The 16418-nt window shown below is 47.1% G+C and overlaps 1 protein-coding gene across 5 annotated transcripts in view; it reads right to left on the reverse strand.

Moving 5' to 3' along the window:
* Positions 1-15593, reverse strand: part of slc5a11 (solute carrier family 5 member 11) — a 93937-nt gene extending 78344 nt beyond the window's left edge. Inside the window, exons 1-11 of one of the 5 annotated variants that reach the window (XM_072269465.1) lie at positions 15453-15593; positions 15131-15310; positions 12884-12955; positions 12696-12800; positions 10843-10902; positions 8713-8817; positions 4973-5078; positions 4312-4392; positions 2818-3023; positions 2428-2563; positions 2236-2343 (exon numbers count right to left, since the gene is read on the reverse strand). In XM_072269465.1, coding sequence (XP_072125566.1) covers positions 2236-2343; positions 2428-2563; positions 2818-3023; positions 4312-4392; positions 4973-5078; positions 8713-8817; positions 10843-10902; positions 12696-12800; positions 12884-12955; positions 15131-15286 — 1135 coding nt within the window. In that variant the 5' untranslated portion in view covers positions 15287-15310; positions 15453-15593. Of the gene's footprint in view, positions 1-2235; positions 2564-2817; positions 3024-4311; positions 4393-4972; positions 5079-8712; positions 8818-10842; positions 10903-12695; positions 12801-12883; positions 12956-15130; positions 15311-15404 lie in introns of all 5 variants that reach the window. The other 4 variants (XM_072269462.1, XM_072269461.1, XM_072269463.1 and 1 more) reach the window with 4 other exon arrangements.
* Positions 15594-16418: the final 825 nt, after the last annotated feature.

The raw sequence follows: 16418 nt of genomic DNA on the forward strand, positions 1-16418 counted from the left end.
TACGAGGGAGGGGGTTGAGGATTTGGGGTTTTTGTGCGAGGGAGGGGATTGAGGATTTGGGGTTTTTGTGCGAGGGAGGGGGTTGAGGATTTGGGTTTTTTGTGCACGGGAGGGGGTTGAGGATTTGGGGGTTTTTTTGTGCGAGGGAGGGGGTTGAGGATTTGGGGGTTTTTGTGCGAGGGAGGGGGTTGAGGATTTGGGGGTTTTTGGGCGAGGGAGGGGGTTGAGGATTTGGGGTTTTTGTGCGAGGGAGGGGGTTGAGGATTTGGGGTTTTTTGTGCGAGGGAGGGGGTTGAGGATTTGGGTTTTTTTGGGTGAGGGAGGGGGTTGAGGATTTGGGGGTTTTGTACGAGGGAGGGGGTTGAGGATTTGGGGGTTTTTGTGCGAGGGAGGGGGTTGAGGGTTTGGGGTTTTTGTGCGAGGGAGGGGATTGAGGATTTGGGGGTTTTTGGGCGAGGGAGGGGGTTGAGGATTTGGGGGTTTTTGGGTGAGGGAGGGGGTTGAGTATTTGGGTTTTTTTGGGTGAGGGAGGGGGTTGAGGATTTGGGTTTTTTTGTGCGAGGGAGGGGGTTGAGGATTTGGGTTTTTTTGGGCGAGGGAGGGGGTTGAGGATTTGGGGGTTTTTTTGGGCGAGGGAGGGGGTTGAGGATTTGGGGTTTTTTGTGTGAGGGAGGGGGTTGAGGGTTTGGGGGTTTTGTGCGAGGGAGGGGGTTGAGGATTTGGGGGTTTTTGTGCAAGGGAGGGGGTTGAGGATTTGGGGGGTTTTGGGCGAGGGAGGGGGTTGAGGATTTGGGGGGTTTTGGGCGAGGGAGGGGGTTGAGGATTTGGGGGTTTTTGTGCGAGGGAGGGGGTTGAGGATTTGGGGGTTTTTGTGCGAGGGAGGGGGTTGAGGATTTGGGGGTTTTGTACGAGGGAGGGGATTGAGGATTTGGGGGTTTTTGTGCGAGGGAGGGGGTTGAAGGTTTGGGTTTTTTTGGGTGAGGGAGGGGGTTGAGGATTTGGGTTTTTTTGGGTGAGGGAGGGGGTTGAGGATTTGGGGGGTTTTGTGTGAGGGAGGGGGTTGAGGATTTGGGGTTTTTGTGCGAGGGAGGGGGTTGAAGGTTTGGGTTTTTTTGGGTGAGGGAGGGGGTTGAGGATTTGGGTTTTTTTGTGCGAGGGAGGGGTTTGAGGATTTGGGGGTTTCTGTGCGAGGGAGGGGGTTGAGGATTTGGGGGATTTGTGCGAGGGAGGGGGTTGAGGATTTGGTTTATTTTGGGCGAGGGAGGGGATTGAGGATTTGGGGGGTTTTGTACGAGGGAGGGGGTTGAGGATTTGGGGGTTTTGTGTGAGGGAGGGGGTTGAGGATTTGGGGTTTTTGTGTGAGGGAGGGGGTTGAGGATTTGGGGGTTTTGTGTGAGGGAGGGGATTGAGGATTTGGGGGGTTTTGTGTGAGGGAGGGGGTTGAGGATTTGGGTTTTTTTGTGCGAGGGAGGGGGTTGAAGGTTTGGGTTTTTTTGTGCGAGGGAGGGGGTTGAAGGTTTGGGTTTTTTTGGGCGAGGGAGGGGGTTGAGGATTTGGGGGGTTTTGTACGAGGGGGGGTTGAGGATTTGGGGGTTTTTGTGCGAGGGAGGGGGTTGAGGATTTGGGGGTTTTTGGGCGAAGGAGGGGGTTGAGGATTTGGGGTTTTTGTGTGAGGGAGGGGATTGAGGATTTGGGGGGTTTCTGTGCGAGGGAGGGGGTTGAGGATTTGGGGGTTTTTGTGCATGGGAGGGGATTGAGGATTTGGGGGTTTTGTGCGAGGGAGGGGGTTGAGGATTTGGGGGTTTTTGTGGGAGGGAGGGGGTTGAAGGTTTGGGTTTTTTTGGGCGAGGGAGGGGGTTGAGGATTTGGGTTTTTTTGTGTGAGGGAGGGGGTTGAAGGTTTGGGGTTCAATGTTCTAGCTGCTATTTTTCGGTGTGGAGTGATGTGTTAGTTTTTTGTGTGAGGGAGGGGGTTGGGAATTTGGGGTTTATGAGTTTTTGTTTTTTTATGTGTGGGTGGGGGTGTGATGTCTGCCTTTCTTTCAGTGACCTTCGTGGTTTTCTTTGTTTCATGGCTACCTGGAGAAGACGAGTCTCAGAGCTGTACACTGTGTACATACTTTGATAATAAAGGGACCTTTGAACTGTCTTAGCAAGGGACCAGCATGAATCATTAGTGAATAAGGGACTGGTTCAACGTTGTATAAGTCCATGCAAGTGGCCTAGTTATGTGTACCTCCTGGTAGTAACTCCATTACCAGCTTTGGGTAGGCAATGTCAGAGCATCCAGTTGGGTTTCCGCAGATCCTCTGGCAGATGTCAGCATCAACACAGGCCACCTGATCTAAAAAGAGAGTGACAATGGAAGTAAGAGTTGATGATCTGCAGGAATATGGTACATGGCAAACCACCAAATACCTCCACTTACCTGTAAATAGCACTCGGCTGATCATACCCGGGATAACCATTATAAAGATGGGCAGAATCTTTAAGCAGGCAGCAAACAACGAGCCAGCTTTGGCGTGTAGGAGTGTCTTGGCAGATAGGGACCTCTGGACGATGACCTGAGATTTAACATAGTGGAACAAGATCTCTAAACATCATCTTGGTGAGGGGACACACCGGGTGTCTCTGCATTCATACCCCAGTGGGCTGTGAATAAAGGGTGGGGGCGCGGAGAATAGTGGGATTGGCTTGTGGATATACAGCCTCACTGCTCACTAAACTGGTGAGACAGCGGGCATGCAAATACCAACATGAAGAGGTCAGGAACCACAACAGGCTTTGAAAACTGAAGAAAGGCAAACTGAGATGGTACCTGGTCAGTGCACCAATACCAGATTGATGGGATTGTCATTCCAATCAGTACTCCTGGCCAAGGAAAGTCAGAGGTCAAGGGATCCCGGAAAATGTGGAAAGCATCTTTCCTTGGATAGCCACAGGAGGTGTTGAGGTCACGGACACTTGGAATGGCATGGAAATATGCCTCCTGGAGACCCGAGTAACCTCCAATTTCAACGAAAGCTGTGAAGCAGAGAGCCGTTTCACTGCACTTGAAGAAACCCAGAAGTATATCCAACACTGTTTCGTAAAATAATCAGCCATTCTTGGATGTCCTATTTTACAATTCCTCTGCATGATTGATTCACTCTGACTGGATGCTCCACACCTAATTGGACTTCATCCTCTGAACCCAGGTCACAGAACTACATACTAGAGGAGTGAGAGGAAAAAGATATTTGCCATTGATGAAAGTTTACCTACCTAATTCCTAGAAAGAATAGTTTTTCCAATGAGGAGAGACTGATTGAATTGTTTGGAGTTCAGAAGAACGGATTTGAAAGGATCGGTGTGAGAGTTGCTTCACTTAATGGAGGAGTGCAGAGTTGGCAGGAGTAGATTATGACGGATTTGGGAATGAAATGTAGTGAAAGACCATGTGCATATGCCTCAAGAATTGAAGGAATTGCCTTCCCAGGAGAATGGTGAATGCTGGGGAGGAAGGGGATTGAGCAAACTGCTGGAAGGACTCAGCATCAACACCAGACAGCTCAACCTGATCCTGAAGTCTCATTTTTTTTAGATATACTGTCAGTGCATTTCACACCTTGAACATCAAATCAAGAACAGAGCAGATCCTGAATGCACCAGTGCCCAGGATAAGTCAGTGTAACCAGCTGTTGTTGCAACAATGTGCCTTTCATATTGTGCATTAAATACGCTGTCTGAATTGGTGCAAAACAACCATGTGAAGGGCCAACTGGCATCAGAGCAGATCAATGGAGTCTGCAGCAAACCGAGGTAGGGCACCACCTCCGATCACCCCTTCCGTATATCACCAGATGAATGAATGCGTTCACTGAACTTATGCCATGCAGAACTGTGGTTCAGTGAAAGAGTAAGCCGGTGACTGATTCACACTCCCACGGCACCCCACGAGAAGCTCTGACCAATACTCTCGCTGCTGCTACTGGGGAGTTTTGGAGCTGGTTTGGCAGGACTAGCACACACTGTCTGCAGTATGTACCTTCTATAAAATGTAGAACAGTCTCTCACTCAGGCTGCTCTGGCTTCACCTCCCAACCCACTTCCAAGCTGTACACTGTGTGGACATCACCAGACCATTATCAGCAATGGTCTTAATTCTACAACTCTCACTCTAACAGTACCATAGGGGCATCTTCACCAGAATGGCTCACCACCCACTCCCCACCCATAGGAACTGTGGCCAGACAATAAACCTTACCTGCAATGCCCAAAGGAAGATTTGATTTGCAACTCTAACTTTGAATGTCAGCTGAATGCTACTCACCATATCCCATGAGAATGAGAGCTCCGATCAACATGATGACAGTCTGGAGTGCATCAGTGTATATTACAGCTGCCAGCCCACCTGCCCAATAAAGAAATACAAAAATAACTTCTGCTCATTGGTGGAAACAGCCATCATCACAACCAATGGGGGACTATTTAGGAAATAGGCAATGTGCTCACGGAATGATAGGGAGATACATCATGGAAACAGCTCTTCGACCCATTGAGTTCATGCTAACCCTTTATTACACTAATTCTTCTCTAACTAGTTTTATTCTCCTCACATTTCAATCACCTTTTCCAGATTCTACCACTAGCCTACACCCACAGGGTAATTAACACTGGCCAATTAAGCTATCAACCCACAGCCACATGGGATGTTGGGGGTTGGAATCTGCATGGTCACAGGGAGAATGTGCAAACTCCACACAGAGAGCACTAGAGGCCAGGATTGAACCGGCTTCACAGGCACCACAAAGTAGCAACTCCACTGTCCGTGTCACTGTGCTACTCATGAGCTACAGCTGATAGCAGCCAAATAGAAGAAGGTTGGAGTTGGGACTTTGTGGAGCTGGTCCTGGGTGTGTACCTGCAATAGGATGGTGCAGTTAGACACTAAATATCATCACCATGAAGTTGTGGGAGATGGCCAAACCTACCTCCAACAGTGTAGAGGGTGGTGATTAGCAACAATCCAATCACTGCGATGTACAAATCCCAATGGAGAGCTTGTTGAATAAAGACAGCTCCTGCATAGATATCCACCTGAGTTAACACATCAGAACAAGACACACTATTCAGAATCATGTCATCACAAATCAAACCCTGACACACTCTGAGCTGCACTAGAGAGACAAGATACTACAGGCACTGGAATCTGGAATCCTGAGCAACAACTAATGTGCTGGAGGACCTTAGTGAATCAAACAGCATCTGTGGGTGGTAAGGAATTCTTGAGTGTTTGGGTCAAAACCAGTCCTGGTGCAGGATTTCAACCTGAAACATTGACGATTCCTTTCCCCTCACAGATCCAGTAGACTGTTGCTCTGTGAATTAGACATTGTTGGGTGTAACATGGATTATAGATTGATTTTAAAATGCTCAGCAGTCCAGACAGCACTCGAGGGAAGAGAAAAGCAGAAGCAACATTTCAGATGAATTGGCTTCCAAATGAACTGGAACATGTTTAAGATGAGCAGGTTTGCAAATATAAAGCAGGTGCGTCATCTGGAATTGTCGAAGTATTGCTGTGTTCAAACATAGAACATAAAACAGCACAGCACTGAAACTGGTTCTTCAGCTCACAATGCTGCTCCAAACTAATGAAATTGGTACTCAAGTGCCACTAAACTAATCACTTCCATCCACACAATGTTCATATCCTGGCACTTGGTGCCTCGTGATTGTGTTTTCCTCCATCTCCTCCCCAGGAACCTACCACTCTGTGTAAAGAAAATAAATAAATAAATCTTGCCATGCACATCTCCTTTGAACTGCTTAGCCTCTGGTAATGGATATCTCAACCATGATGAAAAATACTGGCTCTCTATCTATCCCTCTCATAATCTTATCAATTTCTATCAGATCTCCCCCAGCCTTCACCATTCCAGAGAGAACAACCCAAGTTTGTCCAGGCCCTCCTTATACCTCTTGTCTCTAATCCAGGGAGAATCCTGCAAAACCATCTCAGCACCTTCTTCAAAACCTCCATATCCACCAACCTGATGGCATAAACATTAATGTCTCCAACTATAAACCCAAAAAATTCTGCAATGCTGGAAACTTAAAACAACATGCACAGAATGCTGGAGCAACCTAGCAGGTCAGGAAACAACGATGGATTGAAAAAACAGGCAATGGTTAGGCAGCTTCTAGAAATTTCTCCTGCCCCCTCCTTTTTTTCTTCTTCCTTTCCTCATTTTGATTACCCTTTTATCATTTCTCATCTGTTTATTGCTTCCCTCTGGTTCCCCTCTTCCTAGCCTTTCTTCCAAGGTCCATTGTCCTCTCCTATCAGATTCCCTCTTATTCAGTCATCTCTTCCACCTATCCCTTTAATTCATTCCACCACCACCACCCACCCATCTTTTCATTTACATGGTCTCAACTGTCACCTCCTCTACCCACGTAAACAACATCCACTGCTTTACCTTCATCAATCGTTTTCATCACTTCCTCAAAAACTTCATCAATTTAATAAGACATTTCTTCCCACATACAAGGTCATGGTGACTATCCCTAGTTAGACCATAGTTTTTCAATTATTCATGTGTCCTATCCCTAGGAATCCTCTACTTCCCTACTACTGACACTTACTGATCTATATGTGTGTTAGATGCTGTTTCCCTACGGAGACCTCAGGCCCATCTTTCCACCTTAGCCACTGTCGTCCCATCTTGAATTCTACATCCTGGCTTTTGTCACTTTCTCTCCTGTCTGCTGCCCGTCTCATACATTCCCTGCTGTCCTTTCCTTCCCCAACACTTTCTTTCTATCTTAATGATTTCCAGTTCTGATGAAATGCTTACTTTATTTCGCTCTCCATGGTTGCTGCCCTGCCTTCTGAATAATTCCAACATTTTGTTCTTATTTCAGGTTTCCAGCATCTGCAGTATTTTATTCTGTTTTGTATATTGATCCAAGAGGCATTCAGACTTCAAACAAACAGTTATTTTAATCCTGTGCATGCAGAATCTTCGTTCACCCTTCACACAAACAGTCATTTTAATCCTGTGTACATGCACAATCTTCATTCACTCTTCACACAGTCATCTTAATCCTGTGTACGTGCACAATCTTCATTCACTCTTCACACAGTCATCTTAATCCTGTGTACGTGCACAATCTTCATTCACTCTTCACACAGTCATCTTAATCCTGTGTATGTGCACAATCTTCATTCACTCTTCACAGTCATCTTAATCCTGTGTACATGCACAATCTTCATTCACTCTTCACATGGTCATCTTAATCCTGTGCACGTGCACTATCAATATGTTAACTCAGTTTCATTTTCCATGGGTACTGCCCAATTCAAGGAGTGTTTCAACAGCCTCTAGTTTTATATATTTGGCTCACTTCTATTTGACTCTCAGTTAACATTATATTCCCCCTGAAGAATTGTTTGCCTTTCCGTTCACATACTGTTCAGTTCACAATTACTGAATAACTGCTGGTCACATTTTTTCAGTCAGGTTGCAGCTCGCCTATTTTGCTACTTTGCCACTGGACTGCACTGTGCAGCTGGGGTTCTGTTGACAGTAGTCTTGCTTCTGTGTCTAAAAGCCATGACATCATAAGACCATACGGCCATTTGGCTCATCGAATCTGCTCCGCCATTTCATCATGGCAGATCCATTTCCCTGTCAACCTCAATTTCCTGCCTTCTAGTATTGCCTCATGCCCTGACTAATCATGAACCTATCAACCTCTGGCTTAAATATACCCGATGACTTCATCTCCACAGCCACCTGTGGCAACGAATTCCACAAAATCATCTATCTCTGGCTAAAGAAATTCTTCCTCATCACCATTCTAAGTGGGCATCCCTTTATTCTGAGGTTGTGTCCTCTGGTCTTAGACTTCCCCACCATAGTAACATTCTCTCCACATCCACTTTATCGAAGCCCTTCAACATTCAATAGGTTTCAATGAGATCCCCCCTCAATCTTCTGAATTCCAGTCAGTACAGGCCCAGAGCCATCAAATGCTCGTCAAATGACAAGGCATTCAATCCTGGAAACATTTCTGTGAACCTCCTTTGAACCCTCTCCAGTGTCAGCACTTCCTTTCTTAGAAAAGGGGCACAAAGCTGCTCACAACACTCCAAGTGAGGCCTCACAAGTGCCTTATAAAGCTTCAACATTACATCCTTCTTTTATATTCTAGTCCTCTCAAAATAAATGCTAACATTGCATTTCCCTTCCTCACCACAGACTCAACCTGCAAATTAAACTTTAGGGAATTCTGCACAAGGACTCCCAAGTTCCTCTGCACCACTGACTTTTGAACTTTCTTTCCACTTAGAAAATAGTGTACATCAGGTCCAATCGAATCACTTAAGTGCAGAAGAATGGGCTATACTTCATGTATTAGTGAATAAAACCCATCTTATAGATGAAACAAACAATTTCAAAGAATATTGGGGGAAGGGGGAGTGTAACCAAGGAAGTCATGCCCAGTGACCAACACCCAACTCTGCTAAAACATGTGCTGTGATCATTGTCACTGTTTCATTCTGTCTCTGTGCACAAACCAGTGGCTGCGCTTCATCCATTCCCACATGACATCGTTTCACATCTCCCACAAGTGGTGTTCTGCTTTGGGGGCAGGAGGACTGTGGATATCAACAAGTTTTTCTTTGGCTTTCAAGTTTGCCTTTTCAAAATTTTTCACTTACTGATATCTTTGTAAATATATAGATGAACAAATAGAGAATTGCAATAAAAAGTTGGATTCTCTGTCCTCCAAAGCGTTTCCGTAAGTATTCAGGCATGGTATTCACCTGCAGGCAGAGAGAAGATACATTCATCTCATTGCCAGGACACTGGCAAAGCAGGGTTTACAGACAGCTCTCTGTACTACCAAAGCAGGGTTTACAGACAGCTCTCTGTACTACCAAAGCAGGGTTTACAGGCAGCTCTCTGAACACTGGCAAAGCAGGGTTTACAGGCAGCTCTCTGGACTGCCAAAGCAGGGTTTACAGGCAGCTCTCTGGACACTGGCAAAACAGGCTTTACAGGCAACTCTCTGGACACTGGCAAAGCAGGGTTTACAGGCAGCCCTCTGGTCTGGCAAAACAGGCTTTACAGGCAGCTCTGGACACTGGCAAAGCAGCGTTTACAGGCAGCTCTCTGGACACTGGCAAAGCAAGGTTTACAGGCAACTCTCTGGACACTGGCAAAGCAGGGTTTACAGGCAGCTCTCTGGACACTGGCAAAGCAGGGTTTACAGGCAGCTCTGGACATTGCAAAGCAGGGTATACAGGCAGCTCTGGACATTGCAAAGCAGGGTATATAGGCAGCTCTCTGGACACTGGCAAAGCAGGGTTTATGAGCAGTTCTCTGGACACTGGCAAAGTAGGGTTTACAAGCAGCTCTCTGGACACTGGCAAAGTAGGGTTTACAGGCAACTCTCTGGACACTGACAAAGCAGGGTTTACAGGCAGCTCTCTGGACTGCCAAAGCAGGGTTTAAAGGTAGCTCTCTGGACACTGGCAAAGCAGTGCTTACAGGCAGCTCTCTGGACTGGCAAAACAGGTTTTACAGGCAGCTCTGGACATTGCAAATCAGGGTATATAGGCAGCTCTCTGGACACTGGCAAAGCAGGGTTTACAAGCAGTTCTCTGGACACTGGCAAAGTAGGGTTTACAAGCAGCTCTCTGGACACTGGCAAAGCAAGGTTTACAGGCAACTCTCTGGACACTGACAAAACAGGGTTTACAGGCAGCTCTCTGGACTGCCAAAGCAGGGTTTAAAGGTAGCTCTCTGGACTGCCAAAGTAGGGTTTAAAGGTAGCTCTCTGGACACTGGCAAAGCAGTGCTTACAGGCAGCTCTCTGGACTGGCAAAACAGGGTTTACAGGCAGCTCTGGACATTGCAAAGCAGGGTATACAGGCAGCTCTCTGGACTGGCAAAGCAGGGTATACAGGCAGCTCTCTGGACACTGGCAAAGCAGAGTTTACAGGCAGCTCTCTGGGCACTGGCAAAGCAGGGTTTACAGGCAGCTCTCTGGACAGTGGCAAAGCAGGATTTACAAGCAGCTCTCTGGGCACTGGCAAAGCAGGGGTTGCAGGCAGGTCTCTGGACACTGGCAAAGCAGGGGTTGCAGGCAGGTCTCTGGACACTGGCAAAGCAGGGTTTACAGGCAGCTCTGGACATTGGCAAAGCTGTCTGGATACCATTTTGCTTTAAACTGCAGTTTACTAACTGAATTTGAGTTGCACAGCTGAATGATTAGTCCAGATCTTCAACACCCAGAGTGGTGTACCCAACCCTCAGGTAAGCAATGTGAGATTTAAATCTTTAAAAGGACACAGCATTGAACTGGATAGAAGTTCTGTGATATCTGAAGTTGCACTAAGTTGTATTTTTTGACATTGAGAATGATTTCCATGATGTGCAAACAACTCCACAGACACATACACAGGAACTTGCAGTGGGGCATTATCCTCCTATGTCTACTCTATCACCCAACAGAATCTATACTATCCCAGGCCAGTGGCAGAGGGTTATGAAGCTGATGCCAAGCATTGTTTTCTCTACTTTTCCCACTGCACCAGGCCAGCAAGCTGTCAGTCATCCCACGTCAGTTGGAAGGGCAAACCATGATAGAGTCACTGCCCTCCTTCCTGGCCACTGCAAACACCCTGCCAGTATTCACAGGCAGGGCAGATCCTTCACAGAGAACTGACCAGTCCACATATATAAACCCACTAAGCTAAATTAGGAAGGACATTGAATTTGGGGCAGGGGTGAGGGGAGGGGGTCAAAGAAAATGGCAGGAATCAAATCTGAAGTTCAAATGTTACCTGAGCTGCAACGTAAATGGGTAGGAAGAGCCAGGCCAGCAGGATTAGAATGAACATTGCCTGGAGAGAGAAGTTCAGACAGTTGATGACCGAAAAACCACAGCAAGGTCTAGCAAGCATGAGTGATCCCATACCACCAGACCCTGTGATTCTCCCCTCCTCCCCTCTTCCCCTCATCTCAGAAACTGCCCTCTGAAAACTAACGCTCCATCCTCTGATAAACCACCCTGGGTCCTGCCCTTGTTCACACAGCAAGACATCAGCTTGGGGCTGTCAGTATTTACCCCCTGAGGCTGGAGAAGTATCAACATTTCTCAGATGTCTATAACCTTGGTGAAAGGAATGGAAACATGAGGCCCAAGGACTCGATGGTATTCATACCCAGCAGGGACTGATGTAACCCTGGGTTTTTAATGATCTCAGAGAAATGAGCCAATTTAGCACGCCAAACATAAAGTTTAATTTCACACCCAGTGCTGGCAATCTAACACATAAACAAAGAATGTTGCAGATTGAGTTTGGTTAGAGGAACCAAGAGTTTAGATGGGATGACCGCCCAAGGCGCAAATGTAAAAAATCACTGGAACAGTTTGATCCTCAGTTTTCTCACACAGCCTGACAAAGACTGGTCGATAGTGGGAAATTGCTGCGTATAAATTGGCTCATGACACAACAGGACCTGCATATCACTGGGGCTTCTTTGAGGTATTTGTGCTGATTTGACAGTGGGTAACAAGTCAAAGATGGGCAAGTAGTTTTCTTTTTCCTACATTCAGCAGCTTCGATGCTTCACATCTAAGGCAGTTAAATAGCTGGCAGATTCAGGACCATCTTCACAAAGACCTCCTCAAAGAACAACATCTTTCAAATAGCTACATAAACTTCACTGCACTAGCTACACTCAAAAGAGAACTTGCCAGAAATACTCAGCAGGTCAATCAGCATCCATGTAGAGAGAAACAGTTAACTTTTCGAACCTGATACTTCATCAGAATTGGAAAAGTGAAAAAGCAGGCATTGCTTAAGCTGCAGAGAGGAGAGAGGTAGAGAGACTACTCGGAAAGTCTGCGATACGGCAGAGACTTAGCTGTCAATTACCGAGGGCGGTACAGTGGTGCAGCTAGTAGAGCTGCTGTCTCACAGCATCAGCTTTGACCCTGACCTTGGGTGCTGACTTTATAGAGTCTGTACGTTCTCCCTGAGACTGTGTAGAGGTTTTGCAGGTACCTGGGTTTCCTCCCACATTCTGTGGACAGAATTTGTGGGGAGTTGAGGGGCATGTGACAGAGTGAGTCATTGGGCAGTGGGGGCTGGGTGGAGGATGGGTGTGATACAGAACAATCTGCAGGGAAACAGCTTGGACTTGATGGGCCAAATGGTCTCCTGTGTCTTACTAAGGAAGTTAAAAAATGGCAATGAGGTCAGAAAAGAGAAAAGAAGCAAACTGACAGAATCTGGAGAAACGAGTATTATCATGTCAGCTTTGGTGCACATCCAGACACAGCACCCCCTTCGTCTCTTCCCCCTCCCCCGACACTTAAAACGCGTGCTTTCCATCTTCCCAATTCTGATGAAGGGTTGTTGCCGTGAAACATTAAACTCTGTTTCTCTCCAAGGATCACACATAAAAGTTGCTGGTGAACGCAGCAGGCCAGGCAGTATCTCTAGGAAGAGGTGCAGTCGATGTTTCAGGCCGAGACCCTTTGTTAGGACTCAAGGATATTGGCCGATTTGCTTAGTGTTCTCAGTGTTGCTGGTCTCTGTGATGATCTGGAAAGGGAAGGGGAAGCAACAACAATCTGATAGCCTGTCACATTGATCACATTGAAAGGATGTGTGCTGTCTGAACTCACGTTGAATTCATACGCACTCACTGCGATACCGGAAGCAGCTCCGGTCCCAGCCAATCCAATGAAATGACCACTTCCCACATTACTGGCAAAGAGCGAGGCTCCGATCTAATAGCAGGAGAAAGGAGAGTTAGAGGAGATAGCTCGAGAACCTGCAATCTTTTAGTGAAGTCACAATCCAAAGTACTCACCGGCCACCACACCATGTCCTTCCCAGCAAGGAAATAGCCCTTTACTGTGTTCCTCTTTGTCCTGTACATGGACTGACAGAATTAAGGGATGGTGAGATCACACTCTTCTCCACCGCAGCCTCCCCCTGCCCACCTCTGGCTCATGGTATTTGATGGCAACCCACCCTGACTCCTTGCCATCTTAGCACATCCTAATCTGAAGAAAAGCTGAAAGACATTCCATCTGAGACATTTTCACCAAAGGGACCATCCCAGGGTCTACATGAACACCTTCCTACACCTCTGTCCTGGCCTCAGAGCCTGACATCCTTTCAGGATTTAAATCGCTTGGTTTCACCCAGCTAGAGATATTCCCTTGGTTTTACCATTTCCTCTCCCATCTTCTCTGCTACTAGAAACTCATTTGCCTTCTCCTTTTCTCAGTTCTGACAAAAGGGTCTCAGAACCTTATCCAATTACCTTGGGAAGTTGCAGTCTGATTCAACATCACAAGAGCTTGTTGAAACCCTTGTCCTTGGATTATCAACCAATCCAAGTTGCTAACTGTCAAGAGAATGGGCCCACTTGCTAGTGTGTGCTTGTTCAATGTAGGATACAGGGATGGTGCCTGCTTATTTTTGAAATTGACCATGTACTTGTGTCCTCATGGTGAAGGTTCTGTGGCGTTGCTGGTGTGGGTGTACAGTTGTCACCAGTGTGTAGTGTTCAGCACAATGCTCCAAAGGGAGGGAACTGCAATATCGAATGGGCCCCAGGGCAAAAAGCCCTGCAGCACTAAGAGATTTGCCAATGAACACCATGGGGTTCTGTCCCTCAGTGGGGGAGGCAGGTGGTTACTAAGGGTGAGATGATGCCTTCCTAGACCAGGCTTCATAACGAAATTTCCACCCCAGGTGATCTTCCACGTACATCCTTCCCTGCCTTCAGGAATTATATATGGAATGCTCTGCCCCAGAAGGCTGTGGAGGCCAAGTCTCTGGATGCTTTCAAAAAAGAGATGGATAGAGCTCTTAAAGATAGCAGAATCAAAGGTTATGGGGATAAGGCAGGAACTGGATACTGATAGTGGATGATCAGCCATGATCACAGTGAATGGCGGTGCTGGCTCAAAGGGCCGAATGGCCTACTCCTGCACCTATTGTCTATTGAATTAACAGAAACAGAAGCCGAGGAAGTGGAAATCCCTCCTAGAATAACTACACCCTCCCTAGCTGCCCTGCTCTGTTTCCACCACAGTGCAAGGTCTCAGGAGCACTGAGCTATCTGCTGCATGACACCAGAGAAGTGGCTCCCTGCTTCTCCTTTTCCCAAGGCTGGATCCACTGAGCCCCCAGGTTGCTGCAGGATGACAGGACACAGAGGTGAGAACAGTAGACCTTTTGGCACCCCAACTGGGCTGGTGCTGGATGATCATCCAAGGGATAGTTTCTCACAATGAAGCCCCGGACATTTTAGACCAAATAGGCTGGCTGTATAAATAATAGGTGGAGTTACTGCTTCATACAAAATGACATCTCCCCTGCACAACCATCACTTCATGTGGGAAGTCCCATACCCTTCCCCTGCACAACCATCACTTCATGTGGGAAGTCCCATACCCTTCCCCTGCACAACCATCACTTCATGTGGGAAGTCCCATACCCTTCCCCTGCACAACCATCACTTCATGTGGGAAGTCCCAGACCCTTCCCCTGCACAACCATCACTTCATGTGGGAAGTCCCATACCCTTCCCCTGCACAACCATCACTTCATTTGGGAGGTCCCATACCCTTCCCCTGCACAACCATCACTTCATGAGGGAGGTCCCATACCCTTCCCCTGCACAACCATCACTTAAAGTGGGAGGTCCTATACCCTTCTCCTGCACAACCATCACTTCATCAGGGAGGTCCCATACCCTTCCCCTGCACAACCATCACTTCATTTGGGAGGTCCCATACCCTTCCCCTGCACAACCATCACTTAAAGTGGGAGGTCCTATACCCTTCTCCTGCACAACCATCACTTCATGTGGGAGGTCCTATACCCTTCTCCTGCACAACCATCACTTAAAGTGGGAGATCCCATACCCTTCCCCTGCACAGCCATCACTTCATGTGGGAGGTCCCATACCCTTCCCCTGCACAACCATCACTTAATGTGGGAGGTCCCATACCCTTCCACATAACTAGGTACACGTGTCTCCCCACACACAGATCCTCCACTCATGCTGTAGAGAAAGCTGGCTGCAATAATGAACACTTACCCAGAGTCCGACTGCCAAGACAAAAAGCAAATACAAAACCAGGACCACAATGTCAGCCACTTCCAGAACCTTGTCTTCTGGCACAGGTTCCATCGTATTGGTCAGTGTGCCACCTGCCTTTACCATGGTCCCATCTCTCCATGTTATTGTCTCCATACCTCCCCTTCGGTCAGTTCTTGTCTTAAAAGGGAACCAAAATAGGTTTTCATTATAAGTGAAATGACCACAACTTTCTGTTAACAAATGCAGGAAAATTTCTTATGACTTGTGTAACCTGAAAGTAATGTCTGAAAGTCAGCGCTTGCAGACTCCCCTCCTTTACCTGAGGTAAAGTTGCTGCCAGGATTACATCACACAGGAGCACTAGACTTACTCTGCCTTGCCACTTGTATCCATTGGGTCACAGTGGGGAGACGTAGAGAGAGCAATCCTTCCACACCAATGGAAGCTGCTGCCCTTATAATAAGCAACTGATGAATTTGGACATTTATAATCCTGAAAGATCAAATTCCAACCTTTGGTGTTATTAAGTAAAGGAAGAAATTCTCTTTGGGTTAAAGTTTAAGTCAGATACATTCATTTGATGTTAGTTTATGCATAGCTGGGGAGCACCAAAAGGTGTAAAAGAGAATTGAACCTTGGAGTCCTTTAACAGCTCCTCCTTATCGCTCAGCAAGACAGTAACCTGCGGTATTCCGCTCCCCACTCATTCATCGGCAGCTGTCAATCCCAGGGGAGCATAGGTTTACAACTCTCACGGACTGTGTCCTCTCCAGGGTGCAAGCCTGGGCAGGAAGATTTAAAGAACCGGCTGTTGCCCATGCAGCGGTCTCCCCGTAGTCCAAGGGAAGGGCAAATGCCCATACAGCTTGGCACCAGTGTCGTTGCAGAGGTTGCCAGAGTGAAGTTGTAAACACATCAGACCTGCTTCCCCACTACAATTCTCATTAGTCTCAACACCTGGCGCCAGAATCGGTGAATAGCTCACAGCAGGTGATATACAGCTTCATGAGTCTTTTTAAGGTTTTTGTCAAACTACATTTGGAATACTGTCAGCAGTTTTGGACTCCATATCTAAGCAAGGATGTGCTGTGTTCACAAGAATGGTTCTGGGCAGTTTAGGGTTAACATTTAATAACCATTAGATGGCCCTGGGTTGGTACTCGCTGGACTTTGGAAGGATGAGGGGACCTCATTGAAACCTACCGAATACTTAAAGGTCTGGATAGAGTGGATGTTTCCAGTAGCGGGAAATCTAGGACTAGAGAACTCAGTCTCACAATAGAAG

Source organism: Mobula birostris, chromosome 9 (genome assembly GCF_030028105.1).
Source record: "Mobula birostris isolate sMobBir1 chromosome 9, sMobBir1.hap1, whole genome shotgun sequence".
Taxonomy (NCBI): domain Eukaryota; kingdom Metazoa; phylum Chordata; class Chondrichthyes; order Myliobatiformes; family Myliobatidae; genus Mobula; species Mobula birostris.